This window comes from Squalius cephalus (genome assembly GCF_949319135.1).
Source record: "Squalius cephalus genome assembly, chromosome: 7".
Taxonomy (NCBI): Eukaryota; Metazoa; Chordata; class Actinopteri; order Cypriniformes; family Leuciscidae; genus Squalius; species Squalius cephalus.
Window position 1 is genome coordinate 17,492,896 of NC_137128.1, and position 20,898 is coordinate 17,513,793.

The 20,898-nt window shown below is 38.4% G+C and overlaps 2 protein-coding genes across 4 annotated transcripts in view; both read left to right on the forward strand.

The window, feature by feature from the left end:
• The window catches only part of mmp16b (matrix metallopeptidase 16b (membrane-inserted)), a 38,560-nt gene extending 31,982 nt beyond the window's left edge, over positions 1-6,578 (forward strand). Inside the window, exons 8-10 of one of the 2 annotated variants that reach the window (XM_079875504.1) lie at positions 773-923; positions 1,039-1,154; positions 3,762-6,578. In XM_079875504.1, the coding sequence (XP_079731630.1) occupies positions 773-923; positions 1,039-1,154; positions 3,762-4,129 (635 nt within the window). In that variant the 3' untranslated portion in view covers positions 4,130-6,578. The remainder of the gene's footprint in view (positions 1-772; positions 924-1,038; positions 1,155-3,761) is intronic. The other variant, XM_079875505.1, reaches the window with a different exon arrangement.
• A 12,573-nt stretch (positions 6,579-19,151) lies between these two features.
• LOC307161612 (extracellular superoxide dismutase [Cu-Zn]-like) lies at positions 19,152-20,418 on the forward strand. 2 transcript variants are annotated; one of them, XM_079876467.1, is made up of 2 exons: positions 19,152-19,245; positions 19,731-20,418. In XM_079876467.1, the coding sequence occupies exon 2, from the start codon at positions 19,746-19,748 to the stop codon at positions 20,385-20,387; it is 642 nt and encodes a 213-aa protein (XP_079732593.1). In that variant the 5' UTR covers positions 19,152-19,245; positions 19,731-19,745; the 3' UTR covers positions 20,388-20,418. The 2 variants fall into 2 exon arrangements, with proteins under 2 accessions (XP_079732593.1, XP_079732592.1); XM_079876466.1 differs by lacking the exon at positions 19,152-19,245 and adding an exon at positions 19,252-19,337.
• Positions 20,419-20,898: the final 480 nt, after the last annotated feature.

A 20,898-nucleotide genomic window follows, 5' to 3' on the forward strand; every position in this document is an offset into this window, starting at 1 on the left:
ACATTCACAGACAGTGCTGTGAACAAGTAAGACATGCTGCTGCTGTTGCACATGTAACATACATGAAATAACCCGTGGCAGATCTATACAGGTGGAGCTGGGGAAGGTGGAGGGTTTCTGAAGCGCACTGCAGAATGCTATTTGAATGATAAGTATTTGAATTATAAGCAGCAAGCTCATTGGCTGCTGATGCCACCGCAACCAATCAGCTGCGCTATGTAGATAACGATGTGATCGCTAACAAATTGAGTTAAGGACTATAAGTTAGGTATAAATTAAGAAATTTGTATTTTTTTATATATTTCTGAGTTTTTTCTCAGAATTCAGAGTTTATATCTCGCAATTCAGACTTTATAACACAATTGCGAGTTTATATCTCACAACTCTGAGAGAAAATTACGAGATCTAAACTCGCAATTCTAAGAAATAAAGTCAGAATTGCTAAAATTCTGAAAAGTCAGAAGTTTATATCTCACAATTGCGAGTTTAAAGTTTTTTCTTTTTTTCCTCAGAATTGTGAGATATAAACTCACAACTGCAAGTTATAAAGTCCGAATTGCAAAGTATAAACTCACAATTCTGAGAAAAAAACGTCAGAAGTGAGACACAAACTTTTTTACTTTTTTATTCCATGCTGGAAACAAGCATTCTTATAAAGCAGCAATAATTGTCATCAGTATTATTAGTATTCAAATTATTATTATTATGAGAAGACGATGCCATTTTTTTAAACACTTTAGTCAATCTTTTCCATTTCTCCGTATTTCTGAAGGCAACCGGTTCTGGGTGTTTAAGGATACAACTCTGCAGCCCACATATCCTCAGGACATTTCTCTTTTTGGCAATGGAATGCCTACGCAGAGCATTGAAACAGCTGTTTGGTGGGAAGATGTGGCCAAAACCTACTTCTTCAAAGGCGATAGGTCAGTTTTATAGCTTCCAGGCACAGTGTACAATGGGACCCAGTGGATACCCCCTTCACTGGATTGTTCCATAACGTCCGAGACCGATTTTTCTTTCTCTGTTTTACTGTTAAAGGTATTGGAGGTACAATGAGGACATGAGGACCATGGACCCTGGATATCCAAAACCTATTACTGTGTGGAAAGGCATCCCAGACTCTCCACAGGGAGCCTTTGTGGACAAAGCCAATGGTAAGACATTGAAATGATCCCAGCTAACTGTGCAGTGCCTTGTAATAAAACTGGAAATCAAAATGAATCATTGTAAGTGCCATAATTGCGTTTTCATTGGTGCCATGGTCTGGTGGTTTGCACATAATGCTCAGACACACTGAGATATGACTTTTTATGTGGGTGATGCAAGTTTGAGTATGCTTGCATTTTATACTATTTTAAGTAAAACTGGAAAAAGGCCCAAAATATTATTTTATTTTTATATTTAATATATTTTTTTAATTACAAAGTGAAATATTATGTTTTGCTTAACTTAATCCACACATTAAGATTTACAAAACCGGGGACATTTCCTAGTTCAATAATTATAATTATTATTAATTATTATGATGTTTGCAGGTCTAACTGGTTTTAATACATTTCACCAAAAATCACACAATGAAAAATACCAAACAATAAACATACACTATATACAGTAATTATAGCTTTTTTACTCAAAGGTTATTTTATATTTGTGCTTTGGGAAATGAATCATTGGCTAAAATCTAAGGCTAATTAGGCTTACTATTTTGCACTTTAGGCTCATTTTAAGCACAAAATACGTGAATTCTTCAAAATACAATTGTTTAGTGTGTTTATTATTATTATTATTATTATTAATTTATATCAGGTGTATTTTCACCACTGTGTTAAGATATGTGTGTCTTGAAAGATACTGCATCTTGAATGTGGAACTTTTAAACATTTAAATGTTTTATACAAACAGTTTTACTTTAACATGAATAGTTAGTATGTAAGTAGTACCTTATAATGCTCTGCTCTCATCTGGGTTCAGTTTATCAAGGCTAAAATAGCGGCGTGCGACCAAGAAAACTGGGACAGTACCCAAAAAACAGACTTCTGGTCACCTTACCCCACATTTAAATATTTTGTTGAGAGACCTGAATGTAGACTTGTCTTTTGGAAACTCTAGAATCCCCTCAGAGGCGCAGGGTTTAAGTAATTGGCTCACTCTGAGGTGCTGAGCTTTAGACCTTGTGTTGGTGACAACTGGCAGAAGATAAAAAGTTTCTTAAAACTTATGTATGATGTCTGTACTCTGTGCAAGTAGTGAGTCCTCACCTGATCTCTGAGCTCCTTCGGTGTGATAATTGGCCTCAGTGTGGCTTCTCTCAACAATCTCTTGGAGTTTTTTAAGGAACAACTAGTTCTAGGCAGCATTTGGGTGATTTATAACTTCAACTTCTACTTCTACTTCCTCATAATTGAACCAATAGTTGCCAAATGGGACCTTCAAAAAAGGTTTGGTAGCTTTTTACTAAATGTATACCTTTTTTTTACTTAAATTTGAATGGTCTTTTTTGTGGGTTACCACTTTTGTCAAATCTGATAACACAATGGTGCTCTTTGAATGGTACATTCTAAAAATTATGTAAAATTTTCATTTCAAGTTTATATTAGTGCTGTCAATCAATCAAAAAAAAAAAAAAAAAAACGAATCAATCGTATTTTCTGTAATTAATCACAAAAGTTTTTAATATATTTTTATATTGTAATAAGTTTGCATTTAATCTAGAAATTAACGTAGAAACAACATTAAGACAGTAGTTTATATTTTAAATATTTGTTTAATGGCATCTTTTTATGAAAGAAGGCCAGTATCACTGATACCAATACTGCTACTGATGTCTCTTTGAAATAGTTTTTTTTCTCTCTCTATTTTAGCCTTTAATTATAGGCATTCAGCATTACAGTATAATTGAAAGCTATCATTTTATGACATTTTTTAGGCTTTAAATAATATGACAACTTTTAATTTAAGTGAACTTAAAACAGTCTTCACGTCGACCCATTAATAAATGGCACATTTATCCGACACTTCAATATATCAGGGTTCAACTATTTCTATTGGCCCAGTCAGACCACTTCAGATTGTTACTTGCCCTGTCAAAATGCACAACAAATTATTCTTTTCATTGTTTTTGACCCATGTAACCTTGTAAACAGTGCTTTAAGATTTTCAGGTAGGTTTAACAGGTAGGATATATACAGAAATTAAATAAAGTTATCAAACACTTCACAGTCTTCACTACAAAAATTATTTTTTACATTTTTTAATTAAATATAGATTAATCCGTCTTAAAGCTGTGTTATTCAGTCAAGAGCAGTTTTTTGTCTTTTGAACAAGTCTTTTGTTCGTTGATTAACATTAATGACAGACATCACAGTGGCTGGTTTATTAGGCTGCTGTCACTTTAAGACCAGCCACACATGATGCGGATCTGACACGCATCCTTTAACTCTTTAAGTACATTTAAGACTTAATTTTACTCATTTAACTATGCTTGCAAGGATACTTGACAAAACAGGCATTTTGGCATTATTTATTGTCCATTCAAGCACGGTCCAAAGTGTTGGTGAGCACAAGAAAGTATAGTATAATATAATATAATATAATAGGCCTATAATTATAGTAACATTTAACTGACTTCTAATTACATTCTTTTATTACCCAAAATCATTGTACAAGCAATGACTGGATTGGTTGAAATTTCTAAAAATATCATATGGTTATGTTTTCCATTATTTGTGGTTCAATATGAGCTGTCTTCCTTCTTCCCTAAGGATTCACATACTTCTACAAGGGGAAGGAGTATTGGAAGTTCAACAACCAGCGGCTGAGAGTGGAGCAAGGCTACCCCAGGTCTATCTTGCGGGATTTTATGGGCTGCGACGGTTTGCCCACCGACCCCGACTGGGACTGGAGCTCCCCACAAGAAGAGGAACCGCCTCAATATGACCACGATGATGACGTTGATATCGTGCTGAAGCTGGAGAGCAGCGGTGGAGCGGAGAAAGCGGTGGCCATTGCCATCCCCTGTGTCCTGGCCCTGTGCATGATGGTGTTGCTTTACACCGTGTTCCGCTTCAAGAGGAAGGACACGCAGCGCCACATACTGTACTGCAAGAGATCCATGCAGGAGTGGGTCTGAGAAATTGAGGTTCCACTCCCACTGTTAAAACTATTTCCGTCTTAAAAATCCCCTCAAAGGTCGAAGTAATTGGCAGAAGTGAAGGATGGCATAAATGGACAGCATGCCAACTTCCTTCACCCATAGTCAGCCTTTGAAGGTGACAATGTGTTGTTTTTGTATGGTTTTGGAACTCTGTGTGGCTTTGGGCGGCCATTTTGCTTCCCAGAGTCCTGTGCTGGAGTGAACTCGTACTCTACAAACCATAATTATCAACTTTTCAATTGACTCAAGAATTATTTATCTTCAGACTGCTGATCTCGATACTCCATATAACATGCGAAATCACCTGTCACTCCGAAATACTTGCTTGTGTTGAAAAACTGATACCCAAACCAAATATGCCCTTAGTGTCCAAAGAGGATTGCTTCATTCACATGGGATGTCCTGAGATGACTGGATTATCGATCATTATTTGAGTTCCATTCAGCTGCATTCATCTGCAGAATATATGGGATCTGTTTGCTTGGAAATCAGAAAGGGCCTTGACATATAACATTGGGGCTACATGCAATATTTCGTCGAATGCCTTAATCACATATTGAGTTTATTTTTCTGTATGTTAGTGTACATGTGCCTGTGTGAATGCGACCCCTTTCCATTTCTTCATTTGTTCGTCACTGTTCTTTTGACTCTCTGCTGACCAATGGGAACTTGCAGTACGATTTAAAGTACCGCTGACTGTTGAAAAGTTTAATTGAAAACGAGTGTATGGTTGCCGTCCATGTTCTGTACTGCTGCTTTTTTTCCAGACTTCAAACCACAGCATAGAAAATTAGACTTTTGGTAAGTGCTTCCAATCAGATTGTAGAGAATTTATTAAGCGGAAGGATGCCGTTTAGCAGAAATTCTTAATGAACCTTCCTGATGCCCTTAAGAATCAATAGATTATCAATAAAAACCACTGAAATTAGCTATATTTGCATTTTCTGAAGAAAATACTTGTGCTTGCAAGGCAGCAAGAGAATAGTGTTAAGGTTTTGGGTAAGTTTAGCTTTGGGCTTTGGTTCAGTGAAGGAAATGCTGCATCAGAGCCACTTACTGTATGAATCTTCTGTTGGCCGTCTTCGAAAAACAACCTGTAATGCAAGATTGTCTTTGCAGTGTAAAGTCCACCTCGGTTTAGACGCGAGCGCTTAGCATATGCGTACAGCTGATCGTATAGCTATATTCCATTTGATAGCAAGGCGGTTCGACACAGGCACACTAGAAAGTTTGATCTTTGTTGTGTGCCTGTGCTATTTCTTAACAGAAGTTATGATTGATTACATTTCTTTGTATCTTTTAAACTAGAGCTGAGGCCTGGTATCTCTTTATTCTCTCACACATGTACTTGTCAACACCGCCATTGTTTTCGTGGTATCCAGTGGTTTGTTGCTGTTGTTTTTTCTCTTCTGATTCTTTTTCAGACAGTGTCGGCACCTTGTAGACCATCTAATTAGGGCAAAAATAATTTGTAAAAAATGTGCGAGAGTAGTTAGAAAAATAGGGCAGCATGCGTACAGCAGTGTTGTGGGTAACACATTACAAGTAACGTGAGTTACATAAACAGATTACTTTTTTCAAGTAACGAGTAAAGTAATGCATTACTTTTAAATTTACAACAAAAACAAGAAAATGTTCAAATAAGTAACGCAAGTTACTTTTTTGGTTACACTTTTTTTGCCGTAGTTACATTGTACTTACTCAAATAAGTACTGAGTAACATGAATTAACTACATGTACTAACTATAGAGTTAGGGTTAGGGTTTGGTTTAGGGTTAGTTACTTGTAATTATGAATAATGTACTGTTATTACAATAGAAAGTACATGTAGTAACGTGTAACTACGTCACATGAAAATAAAGTGTTACCACTTTCTTTCCCTATTTATTGAGTGTATCCTTCCCCAATCCAGAAAGGCAGTACAGATGAAAGGTTTGTTTGAGCTGTGCCCTCTACTGTAAAGGCATGAATTTCACTTTTGCCCAAAAATTTTACTTAAAGTAAATTTAAAGTAACTTAAGTAATGCAATTAGTTACTTTTTTAGGGAGTAAAACAATATTGTAACACATTACTTTTAAAAGTAACTTTCCCCAACACTGGCGTACAGTATGCAAAATGATGCCAAGAATTGGCCAATCAGGATGCAGGATGCCTATTAATGCAGAAAACATTCCAATCCATTTATCATTATTATTAATACACAAATCACTTTTTTTTGTGATAATAAATAGCTGACTGTACATTATTCCACTTTATTCTTCACGGCTAAAATAAAGAAACTTTTACATGAAATAAATATGTGGACAGAAAAAATATTGATTTGAGTTTAAATTATTTTATAAATATACCTTTATGTAGCTGTAGCTTCTGCTAAGAAAACAAAGTCCATTAGAGTACAGATTACAATGCTGTGATTTACCAATCAGAAAAGAAGAATAAAATGAGAAGTTAACTTTTTGTGTGAAGTTTATTATTACAGTGCTGCCTTGCAAACACCCAATGTTTATCTGGTAAAGTCCACGCTTGAGTGTCATAAAATGCTCTTTTCAGGCATGGGTTTGGGTAAAATAGCATTTGTTGCACCGCTAAAAGGAAACTAAGATACTGCAATCAGAGGAATAGCTTTACTGCTTAATGATGACCATGTGGAAATATTTGTTAGCATGATCATTCTCAGAGCATATATATCTGTGACTGAACACATCAAATGTTGCCGTTTTATATTCCTTTTTGAGTGTTTCTTGGAAGTGGTGAATATTGTCACATGTCTTGTTTTATCTTTTCTTTTAAGAACTGATCTATAATGGACTATGGTGTTTCTCACCATGCCATCAGCATCAGCCATCCAGTTGAACAATACTGAGACGGGAACATGAATTTCCATGTGTGAACTGTTGTTTTCATTATTACCAGAAGAACATCTCAAGAATATGCCCCATTCTACTTTGAGGTCACTTGGATGCATATCTGAACATGCTGTATATATATCTCATGTAGTGTCTTTATTACGGACATGAAAGGCAAATTATGCAGTACGTCAATAATAAGATATCTAAGATGTGGCGTGTGAATCTTGTGAACTCTAATGAAGAAGTTAACAAAATGTATCAGGCAACCATAAGACATTAACATGTAATTTATCACTGAGATTCATGAAAGGTTGTTTGGATGATATAATTAAACAATTATATATTAAATAATAGTCTTGACTCATGAAAGTATTGTCTCTCTATGTCACAAGTTTATATTGTAATGGGGGAACTTCAGTAAGGTTTTGGGCTTGATAAGTTTTATTATGTTTATGAAAGAAGTCTCTTTTCCTCACTCTTTAACTATTTATATATAACTTTTGAGCAGGATATTTGTATTCGCTCTGTTGCACTGCAATATTGTGCAGATACTATACTGCCTATTTAAAAAAAGGGCAGTGTAGTATCTGCACAATATTGCAGTGCAACAGGGCAAATACACCCAATCTAATATAATAACTAGCTACGCTGATGGATTATGTTCCTCCACCCCTTTGCTCACCTCACCCTGAAATGCAGTGACTGTAAAATAGATGCAAAATCATGACTTCCATTCAGTGTGAAGTTGTAAATGTAGAACAGAGTATGTAATTTAAATGAATCTGGTAGAGAGCAGATTGCAGGTCCTGTCTGGTTCACTGCATCTCAGAAGAAATTTAAGCACTGAGGTTCACTCTAAAAGGAAAAGGTTAGTGAACACTGGAAAGAAAACCATTGGCACTGTGATGGTGGTGGGATCATTCATCTAGGTCCGTAACCCTGAAATGCATTTGTGAAAAAATGGGTCGTTCTGAAGAGCTCAGTGAATGCAAGCGTGGTACTGTGATTGGTTGCCAACTTTGCAATTAGTCAGTTCATGAAATTTCATCCCTGCTATATATTCGGTCAACTGTAAGTGGTATAATTGGAAAGTGGAAGCATTTAGGAACAGCAGCAACTCAGCCATGAAGTCGAAGATCACATTAAGTCACAGTGCGGGGTCACTGAGTGCTGAGGCGCATGGTCACCAGCGCTCTTCTGATTCCATCGCTGAAGAGTTCCAAACACCCACTGGCATTAATATCTGCACAAAAACTGTGCAGTGGGAGCTTTATGTAATAGGTTTCCATGGCCGAGCAGCTGCATGCAAGTCTCACATCAACAAGTACAATGCGAAGAGTTGGATGGTGTGGCGTAAAGCATGCTGCCATAGGAGCAGTGGAAACACTGACAAAACACGCTTCTCAGTTTGGCAGTCTGATGGGTGCGTATGGGTTTGGGGGATTACAGAAAATGTTACCTGCCTGACTGCATTTTTCAAACGATAATGTTTGGTGGAGGAGGATATGGGCTCTTTTTCAGGGGTTGGGCTAGGTAGGTCCCTTACTTCTAGTGTAACCGAAACGTTCCCTTCCCATGTTGACACTTTGGGAACATTCATGCCCACCATGTCATACTGAACAAATGCCTGGCCAATTGTTGTGAATCATAACAAGCACAAAAGCTTAAGAGCCTGGGGTAAACTCCATATTCAAGCTACTGAATCTAATGAAGGTGTGGGTAGAGGACGATCCTGCCGCACCACAGACCTATTGAAGGGAAACCAATAATGCCTTAGAGGAAGCCATTCTCCTGGTAGAATGGACTCTGATGACTAGGGGTGAAGGAAGATTATGTGCTTCGTAAGGCACAGAGAAAGCCTGTACAATCCATTGTTTGGACGCTGAAGAGCCCAGTTCTGGGGGAACAAAACCACACCAACAACTTCTCAGACTTACACCACTGAGATAAGCGGTGGACGTAACAATTGAGGGCTCGAACTGGGCAAAGCAAAGTAAGCTTCTCTGGGTCCGCCATCTGAAAAGGAGGAGGGCAAAAGGCCTGGAAAACAATGGAGTGTGCTACATTATTAGGCACTTTTAGAAACATAACCCAGTTTAAGGCAAAGAAAAGCTTTGACCATGCTGGGAGAAAACTCTAAGCAGGAGTAGGCAACAGACAGGTCCTGCAGATCTCCTACTCTTTTAAGTTAAGTGATTGAAAGTAAGAATGCCATCTTGAGAGTCAGAAATGTCCCTGAAATTGATTCAAAAGGCTCAAAGGGTGCCACTGACAAACCCTCCAAAACAACAGTGGTCCCAGGCCTCAGCCGTAGAGTCCCACGAAGGAAACAGGACACTAAAGGGTGTCTCCCCAAAGACTCAACACTGAGAGGTGCTTGGTAAGCAGCCATGGCAGCCACTTAAACCTTAAATGTGGAGGGAGTTAACCCAGGTGAAAAACTATCCTGAAGGAACTACAGAACTCAAAACAACTGGAAAGTTGACTGGGTCCAACTAGTTCTCTCTGCACCATAAAGTGAAAAGTCCCCACTTTAGGGCATACAGGCTACTAGTAGTAGACGAACCCTGTCCTGGTGATGCCTCTCTAGAACTTCCAGGAGCAATCGGGGGAAATGCATACAGACATAGCCTTGGCCCAGGACTTATTCAGTCCATCCTGTTGCCCATGTTCACGTCTAGTTTCCGCTCAAATGTTTTGATAAAATATGCAAAATTGAGAAAATAATCGAAAAGGGAGATTTAAAACACAGTCGTTTTCCACAGCCAAAGTCGATCGACTTGATGTTGACCAGAATTTTTCAATCATATGTCACCATGGTGGATGCCATGACCAGTGCAGCCTACACAATCTGGTGCATTAGCCTCTGTGCTGGCCATTGGTCCAGACGACTGTTGATGCGCTAATGAAAACCGTCAGTGAGAAAAAAAAAAAAAAAAGGAAGAGGAAATTCCACATTCCCATTGTGACACAGCCATAGGCGCCATGTCCCAGCTCACCACGCACATCATTTTAAATGTACGGAATGATAATGACAAAAACTTGTTATTATCAGATTGTTACTTTCTTTGATTGTTATGCATGAACTCCAATAGCAGCTCTGGTTGAGCCTGATCAGACTTTAAAAATCCATGAATGTGGGAGTTACTCTTTATATGGAGATCAATGAAAATCAGCTACTAGCAGACAAAACATGGTAAATGTTTGACTATGTGAGCATTAAAGTAATCTGCAAAATCCACATTGATACGGATTGGACATAGTTCAGACAGGTACTGTAATGCATTCAAGTGCAGCAAAAAGACAATCAGCTCAAAATACAACATATATCTTGGAACAAGAAAGGAGTTCTGAATGTTCCTGAGCCAGGTGATGACCCGATTCTGTGTGATTCAGACTCATGTAATGAATGGACCTGGAAGAGGCTCAGAAATGCCTATGAATATAGATGCACAGAAGAACATTCTCAAGATATCCAATTTTGTGTAAATTACATGGTGCATCTCTAATATAAACATTTAAGGGACCACAGTGTAAATACATTTTACGAAAAATATTGAAGAGAGATGAATATTCTTGTAATAAAATGACCAGCATCGTAAGTATTGTGATTATTTTAATGAGCCTTTTATTTGGCGTTTATGTTTCAGAAATGCTTGCAGTTAGACATCATTTATTTTCTTGCGATTTGCAAGTAATGAGGTATTTAAAATGAATTATTTTAGTAGTGTCTCGGTTTTCAACAGCCGTTTTGTTTTGCAAAAACCTATCTTGTTGAAAGTTGTTTATATGGAAGTGTAGATGTTGACAAGAGTACATTCATACAGATTCACAACAGAGAAGAATACGATTCCTTCTGTTTACAAAGTATAAAACGTATACTAGTAACTGTGTAGTTGTGCTTAAAACCAGTAGATGGCGCCATTATACAATTATCTGTCTCGTTCTCTGCGTTACTGACTGTTTTTTTTGTTTATGCCTTATGCAAATATGGAACAACTCTGGATTTGCCCAGAGCCTTGTACAAATCTGAGAGTTACAATCCTCCATGACAGAGATGAGAGAAACAGTGTTTGAGATAACAATTTTACGTACACTTCATAAATGTGGGGATAGATGAAAGCTTTTGTTCCAGTAATGTCAAATCACATCTCTGCTGGTGTTTGCCCAAAACAAAACAGAGATTCCACAGTTTAAAGGAACATTCAGCTGTTTGATGGGACCAAAACTGAAAAGAACTTAAAAAAATAAAAATAAAAAAAACTTTCCAACAAATTAAAAATTAAAAATTGATTAAATATATTAAATGTATTATTAATATTATTATTGGCCCCCCTATCAAAAAAAAAAAAAAAAAAAAAAAACCTTCCAACAAATTATAAAAGGTAAAATTGATTTTTTTAAAAGGGGGACTAATACTAATATTAATAGTACATTTAATATATTGATATTTGATGTATTTTATATATATATATATATATATATATATATATATATATATATATATATATATATATATATATATATATATATATTTGTATAATAATAATATTTAATAACTGTATGTAATCTCAATCTAATTTTATTCACCAAGTCTTCTGAAGTCAAATAATAGCTTTGTGTGAGGAAAATAGTGAAATTTTACTTTAAAAATAAAATTTTGTTGGTGTCATCTAATGCTCATGTTGGTGTCAGCTTGATGGGGTCATATTAAATAACATTTCTGCCTTGAATATTACAAGTGAATTAAGATTATAAAAAGATTATATTATATAACGGGTTGGTTCACCTAAAAAAAAAAGGAAATTCTGTCATTATTTACTCAACCTCATATTGTTCCAAACCTGCATGACATTCTTTTTCTGCAATGAAGAAAGAAATGTCTGCTGAAATGTCTTTTTTTTTTTAGTCCATAGATTGCAATTTGGCTTTAATGTTGTTCTGTTCCCAATATTTTACAAAATATGTTACAGAAGAATGAAAGTCATACAGGTTTGGAATGACATGAAGGCAAGTAAAATATGACAGAATTGTTTTATTTTGGGGTGAAACTCTTGTGAAAGAGAAGTACACTTTAGCATACTTTAAAAACAATAGTGCAAATTTAATGTAATGTAATCGGACACTTTACATGTTTTTTTTTGTTTTTGTTTTTTTTGCAATTAAATGAAAATGTACAGTTTAAATTTATATTAAATGCAATCAATTGAACTTAATTTGACGTCTAAATAATACATACTCGGAATTTGTCCTCTGCATTTAACCCATCCAAGTTAGTGGTAGTGAACACACACACACACACACACACACACGCACACATTACACACACACACACACACACACACACACCTGGAGCAGTAGGCAGCCATTTTTGCTGTGGCACCCGGGGAGCGATTGGGGGTTATGTGCCTTACTCAAATTACTCTTGCACGATTAATCACAACAAAACCGCACGCGATTTGCGATTATCTTATGCGCAGCTTGTCAGTGGAGTGCGGCTGATTGGTAGTAAATACTGCCCCATTTGAACTCCAGAGGGCGCTCTCACGCAAACACGATAAATATGCCCCGCCACAGAAGTACAATAATGTGCATCATTCCAGGAAATCCCTATCGCTGTAACTGAATAAACAGAAGATTGAAACGCTTTGATTAAACATGACTTATAAATACACGACTGCCTTTTTCTGTGTAAGAAGGCACATCATCTCACAGAAGGATGCTCAGCTGTCGTTATAAAGTGAGTTTGGAGTAAATGCATGTTATTAAATGTTGTCTGTTGTTGGACAAGAGGTTCATAAATGCTTCTCATGTTTTGGAAAGATGTTTGACGCGTGTTGTTTTTTTCAAATGTACGTTATTTATAAATTCACTTATAAGTGACTCAAACTCACAGTGCTTTCAGATGGAGCAGCGTTTACAGAGCCGTACATCAATGACAAACTGCGCATAAAAAATAATCGCAGCCTTTGCGATTTTAAAATCGCGATAAGCCATCTCGACTTAAGTGTGATTACATGGAAAGTGCGATTAATCGTTCAGCCCTACTCAAGAGCACCTCATTCATTTCCTGCCGGTATTAAGAATCAAACCCTCAACCTTTGGTTACCAGTCTGACTCTCTAACAATCAGGCCATGCCACCATGTCATCTTTCATTAGTATATTATCTCCAAGTACAGTTTGAAAGAACACATAATAAAACTTGAAGTACATTACAAGGGCAAATTCAATTCAATTAAGTACACTTCTTTTTATCAAAGGAATCCCTTTAAGTTCTTTTCAAAATATTTATTGTACTTTCTTGTAGACTTCGGCATTGACTGGATGTAGGGTGCTTGTCTATTAAATGCCTCTCAGGACAAACTATGAAAATTCATCAAAAGTACTGGAGAAGCTAAAACAGCCTCACTAGAAAGTCATTGACATTTATCTCTGAAGACTCAAGATGTTAACATCTGTCATCAACACAGTGGGAGTTTTATTCTTCTGAGGTTTGAAATTGAGATGCAAAGCACCATTTCTCATCCCCCTCTTTCCAAGCTATGAGCCCACACTGAGAGAGCAGGGCTCTCCATAAATTAGGAAGAGGTCTTGCTGGGAGATCGCAATGGCGAATGAGGTGATTTTGGATTTTTTTCATACTTCTCTGCTGTCACTCAACTTTGCCTCCACAACACAGCGGAGTGAGTTATCACAACAGCAGCACTAATGCAGCCCTAATGGAGATGAGCTGCAGTCAGAGGTTTGCTGCATGAAAAGCCCTGCACTCTCAGAAAAAAAGGTACAAAAGCTGTCACCGTTTCAAAAGGTACGCGGTAAAAAAATAATCCGGTAAATTTATGGTAAAAAAATGGCAGCTGTGGTAGCCAGACATTTACCGTAAAAAAATACGGTAGCAACATTTTACGCTTTACAGACTTAAAGGTGCAGTGTGTGATTTCTAGCGGCATCTAGAGGTGAGGTTGCGAATTGCAACCAACAAAATTTACGGTGGGCGACAGGAAAAGATGTAGTTGTCTGAGACAGCAGAGAGTAGCCAGTTACAAAAAAACAGTCTCTTTACAAATATAAAATAAGAAATTATACTTTATTATTCAGTAAAACGATATGTTTTTGCGAATATTATTGTTACTTGTTCATCATTGTGTCAGTGTTTTATTCGCTGACTTTAGCTAACTTTCTTGCACGAAGAACAACATAGTGACGAAACGCATTTGTCTGTTTAGGGCTACTGTAGAAACATGTTGCCGCATTTCAGTGTAAGGGGACTCGCGGTGTATATAGATAAATGTCTCATTCTAATGTAATAAAAACCTAAACGATTCATTAAGGAAGGTCTTTATACACCACTGAAAACATAGTTATGTATATGATATTGCATTTCTATCAACAGATCCTCCTAAATATTACACAATGCACCTTTAACTTAAATTTACAGTAAAAATACATATTTCATTATCTGATATAATGTTAATTTACTGATATATTGAAGTACTTACATCTGTTGTACTATTGTAATACACTGACAACCATCAATCACCCAATCACAGTGGTGATGAGAGTCACATGATGAATCAAAGCTCATCACAAGCAGCTTTTCCACAAGCTGAGAAAGATAATATTAATATATAGAAGCTGCACAGTAAACATTAATTTAACTCACCTTCAGTGATGCCTGATGAGGCCTAATACCTGATAGCCAGTCAGGCTAGCTGTCCAGTTACCCATATGTGGGAACTCGCCTTCAGGGAGGCCTGGAGAGACCTACTACCTGATAGCAAGCTAAAAAACTGGTTGCTATGAACCCTGATTCTGGGTGTCAGTCCCAGAGTGGCCTGCTAAGGCCAGTTGCCCAGTCCTGGGGCAAAGTCTCTTAGCGGTCTGTTAAGACCGGCCACCTGAAAGTTTTCTTAGGTAAGAAACTGACTGCCAAGGACCAGAAAGTTTGGGGACTGCTTCATGGTGGCCTGATAAGGCCAACCGCCGGACAGTGGTCTTACTAGCTGGCAAAAATTACTCACGCTGTTGGGGGTTTGCTTTGAGTGGCAAATCTTATTTGGCTGATCATGATCGGGGCTCACCTCCAGAGAGGCCCACTGAAGCCAATAGTCTGACTGGCCAGTGAATATAACAACCAAGCACCCTATCTGCTGGCTGTGTACCCCGTCACTCGAAAACTCATGAGAGGCCTACTCGGCCTGAGGCACGCCAGTGCTGTTAGCCAACTACCCATACTGCTGGGGACTCACTTTCAGGGAGGCCTGGTAGGGCCTACTAGCTGATAGCAAGTCTATTCTGCTACGAACACAACACCCGTTGGGAACCATACTATGCCAACTCAAATATTGGGGCCAGCCACAGGAGCCCTCTTGTGGCTGGCTACCTGGTCGCAACTTTAATGCATGTCCCACAACGTTGGGACTCTCTTCCGAGGAGGCATGTTAAGGCCTACTACCCATCAGTGAGTCTACTGCCCAAACTACTAAGGCCAACCACCTGAGGCAAGCTGGCCTAAAGAGCTCTCATAGGAGTCACAAATGATTTGCTCTTATAATCCGATCGTGGTTGTATCTCTCTATTAGTGTTACTCGATCTTAGTGCTGCATTTGATTCTATCGACCACAACATTCTTTTAAATAGACTCGAAAATTATGTTGGCATTAGTGGAATTGCATTAGCATGGTTTAAATCATACTTATCTGACCGTTATCAGTTTGTAGCAGTAAATTAAGAGATGTCTTATCGATCAAAAGTTCAGTATGGCGTACCACAAGGCTCAGTACTAGGACCGTTGACACTCTGTCAGTTCAAATCTAGACTAAAAACATATCTCTTTGACCTAGCATACACATAACACATTATAGACTTTTATAATTCAATGTTAGGCTGCATAGATTAGGTCAGCCGGAACCGGGAACACTTCCCATAAATGCAGGGGGTGCTAACCCTTGGTCTATGTGGGACCTAACACCCCAGTGTAGTGATCGGGACCTCATTTAAAGTTTGGATGAGTGTCTCTAGTTCTGAAATCTTCTCTGTCAGCCTGACTGTCTCCTTGCATTTATCACATATAAATCCAATATTGCCGACAGAGAAGGCTATGCTAAACATGTGACATGAAGTGCAGGTGACAATAACAGGACAAGACATTACTCACCGTGTTTGTTGACTGATTCTTAATCACCTGGGCTTTTTATGAACTCAAAGGCGCGGGCGCGCAAGAGAAAAATAAATAAATAAATAACTGAGCGCACGGGTGGCGCGTTAAGAGGCTAGCGAATTACTAGCGTGTTGTGCTAATAATAATGGAAGCTAGCGATGTCAGGTTAATCTGAGATGTTGGGTAAGCTGTATTTAGTAGTATAAACAACTAGAAATGATAGTAAATGATGGTTCAAAAGAACAGAAAGAAATACGAGGCTAAGATGGAGCTTACAGCACCGAAGCAAACAAACTCACAGCAGGCAGCGAGGCAGACAGGAGCAATCGATCAGCGATCAGCCAGCAATCCCGGCTGAAACAGCGCTGCGTTACCTCACAAATTTAATTCGCCAAATAAACTGACTTGTTAACCCTTTTCCACCAAGGCAGTGCAGGTGCTGGTTCGGAGCTAGAGCCTATTTTCAAATCGGTTCTTTGTTTTTCGACACCCAAAGCACCAGCTCTGAACCAGGAAAAGTGGTTCTTAAGTAGCACCAAAACATTGCTGGTCTAGAAATAAGAACAGCTTGCGTCAGGGGCTGGGGGCGGGGTTACCGTGACCAACAAGATGAACAAAAACTTGTGACCGCCATTTTTCAAATAGCAGCTAATTGAGCTAATAGCAGCTGGATTGTAATCTCCGTCTATGCAAGTTACGGCGAGCTGCATGAACACGTTGGATGCGCTGTGTTTGGATGCCGATGTAGGTTCGCAAAGCCATGAGCATCAACAGTAACGCAACAACCTCCATTGTTGATGAAAGGCTTGTTCTAGATGCATCGGAGCGGCACGGACCGATCGGAGCTGCGGGAGTGTTTGGAGAACATACGACTCCTTGTGCTTTTGGATCGCTTTCGCAGTGCTTTGATGTCATGAGCCGATCGGTCTGCGAGAAGCCGAACCATCTCGAACAAGCCTGGTGTGTTTGTGTTTGGCGCTGCCACGCTAGCGTTGCTGGGCAACATGAGATGTATACAATGACCTTGTGGAAAGGCAAACCGGATCTTAGAGAGCTTGTCAGTCGAACCAACTCCGGACTGGCAATAGCTCTGGCTCTGAACTGGCACCCGGTTCATGCTGGTGGAAAACGGGTATGTGTGAGTATTAATTCAGCACTTGCGGGTAGATCGGTAGAATGAAATGTCCTCATTCCTTTATATCCGCGGGACTCGCATGTGGCGCTGATATCTGTCTCTCATTAGCAATCGCGACCTGTTTCATACCACAGTTATGTTAAAAACATCAATGTATTCACTCATCCATAAACATTATTAGATCCTTTGGCATGACGACAAGTCCCATAATTCCGCTTATGCGTCATCAACCTACACCTTTGTTATTGTAAGAGGTTAGCAAGCCTGGTTAGTACCTGGATGGGAGAACTCCTGAGAAAACCAGGTTGCTGCTGGAAGAGGTGTTAGTGAGGCCAACAGGGGGTGCTCACCCTTGGTCTATGTGGGACCTAACGCCCCAGTGTAGTGATCGGGACACTATACTGTCAAAGAGCACCATCCTTCCAATGAGACGTTAAACTGAGGTCCTGACTCTCTGTGGTCATTAAAAATCCCAGAATGTCCTTCGAAAAAGAGTAGGGGTGTAACCCCGGCATCCTGGCCAAATTTGCCCCTTGGCTTCTGTCCATCATGGCCTCCTAATCATCCCCATATACTGATTGGCTTCATCACTGTCTCCTCTCCACCATTGAGCTGGTGTGTGGTGGGCGTTCTGGCCCAATATGGCTGCCGTCGCATCATCCAGGTGGATGCTGCACATTGGTGGTGGTTGAGGATATTCCCCCTTCCATGTAAAGCGCTTTGAGTACCCAGAAAAGCGCTATATAAATGTAACAAATTATTATTATTATTAAAATGTAGATTCAGAATATAACGCTTTAAAATATGGGCACAATTTAAGTTCATTTACAGTGTTTAGAGAAAACAGACAGAAAAAAAGTTTTACAATATGGTTACCATTTTAAATGTTCCTCTTATTGAATTTGTGTTAGCCTATTTGTTGTTGCATGTGTTGTAGTTCCATTTGTAATATGTTGTAGAGTTCATTAAGATATCAAATTTCATAAAATTTCATGTCAACATAACAGTTGTTTCTAGTTCTAGTTGTTTTGAACTTTACACATGCATTGAGTGAACTGATGAGTATTACTCATCATAGCCTATATATGTGCTTTTGGGTCTGTTAAATATGCTGTGGAATATGTTTGTGTGATGTGTTAATAAATCATGTGTTTTTAAGATCCAGGATCATTTTTTGATAAATTAGGGATGGGTCACATTACCTGAAAAGAAATTTGTCTGGAGTGCATGATCTCAAATTGTTTATTGGTAGGCCTATATACCTTAACACATATCAACTGTATTCAAAATGAAATATTAAAGTCAGACCTTAAAGTTAACAAAAGTAATACAAAGAAATAAACATCTAGGTACTGTATCTAAATGACAAGTGTCCCACCTTACCTGCATTCAATCTACTAAAAGGGGATTTTAACATCGATGCCATAGAAGAATCATTCCCTCAGAAATGTTTACTTCTGCCTTCAAAGACAATTAAATAACAGTACAATTGCATGTGTAATATAGGCTTGTCAGGCTTGGTACATCAGAGTCTGTAGAAATGGTTTCTTGAAAAAGAAGAACTGTCAGCTATTCACTTATGTGAGATGAATATCTGCTATAAGAAGTGGTGTCAAGCATGAACGTCAAGTGGAATTGTACACTAAGAATTAATGAGTCACAAATGAGCCACCAAATGAAGAGAAGAGGAATCTATAGCAGTACTTCTTTTAATAAACACAAAACAATGGAGTTAATCTACACTGGAGAACACATTGTGCAATGCAAGACAAAGAACTGAATAAACTGAGTGCTATATATAAACAGGCAAACAAAGGGAGCTAAATGATACACAGGTGAACTTAATTAGTGACTAACAGACTATCATGGTTAACTTGTAGCTCAACATGAGTTCCTAAAAGAGCAGCCAAAAGTGTGATTGCAAAGGAACATTCTCTCAACCCCAGGTCAGGACTGCACACGGATTAAGTGTTGTAGTATTTTTGTGACTGCAATATTGAGGCTCCACACGGATTGAGGACAACTTTTCAGCTATACGGTGATGCACCTTTGCTGTTTTAGGCTTGTGTTTTTTTTTTTCTCCATTCCATTTTCTCCATCAACTGACTTGATTTAGTACAACTAAAAAAAGTTAGTTTAAGCAAAAGTACAGATATTGTCTTTTATTTTACCTGTCCTTGTGAAAAAGTACACTTTAGCATGCTTTAAAAAGAAGAGTACATATTATTGAAAATAAACCTATAAAAAATATACTTAAGTGCAAGAATGTAATGTTTTCAGACTTAATTTTCAAACTAATCTGGTTGTGCTATTTTACCTAATGCAACTTCCATTCTCAAAGCTCCCTGCAACAAAGCTTTGACCTTTTATCAAAAATATTACATTCTTAAACCAAACGGCATGATTTCACTGAATCCACTCTTCATTGTAGGCTTTAAAGATCAACATGGAGAAAATCATCCTAATATTCCCTCTGATATTGCTGGTGCTGCATATACAAGGAGGAGAGTTCTCCAAAAATCCAGTTTGTTTGCCTGCCCAAGCTCCACAGCCGGAAGTCGTGGAGTTCGACAACACAATCTATGCCACTTGTGAAGTAACTCCCAGCCCCAATTTGCCACGTAACCAGCCAAAGATCTTTGGGCAAATCCTCTTCAAGCAGCTCTTCCCCAATGGAGATTTAGAAGTGAAAATCAACCTCCGTGGTTTGCCTGCCAACGATCATCAAGAGCGTGCCATGCACATCCATCAGTATGGAGACCTCAGTCAAGGCAGCATCACTGTTGGTCCTCATTATAATCCAAACGGCGTTGACCACCCTCATCATCCTGGAGACCTGGGCAACTTTGCTTCCGAGCAAGGAGTTATAAGGCAGTTCCTGACGCTTCCAGACGGCAAGCTCTTTGGCCCTTATTCCATTCTGGGACGTGCGGTGGTGGTTCATGAGAAGGAGGATGATCTGGGAATGGATTCAGATGAGGAGAGTGCTGGACGGATAATTGCTTTGGGTGTGATTGGTATTACTACTCCAAGTCTGTGGCAGAAGACTGAAGTGCTCCCCAAGAAAACATGTGGAGGAAGGAAGTGAGAGTCAAAGATGAGGGGGTCGGATATGGTGGGAGGGCAGATTCAAATAGGATAATCATGATTTTCCTTGTGTATTCTTTGTATGTGTCCTACATTAAAGTATATTTCATAACATGAACATTCCCATGGTTTTTTTTGTTTTGTTTTTTTTCTTGGTCTTTTCAGAGGCTTTTTGGCCATGGCTTCCAATAGTAAATGCACTCTTAAAAATAAATGTAGGGTGAATGCTGGTAAAGTGGGCCGTTTAGTTTGATTTACTGTGCTCAGTGGGTTAACACTTTAAGAGCATGACAATGGCCTTTAATTAAAGATACACTATTTCTTTCAATGATAAAATGGTTTTGGTTGATGCAATATGACACTGGAGGGTGTGGCTACATCTCAAGGGAGGACACCCTTATTGTTGAAGGTAGACATAACCTCTGACATAAGATTTTGTTTTCTAAATTATAAGGTTTCTTCGCTAAATGTCAACAAATGGGTATATTATTCTGACAGTTTCTTACTACAGT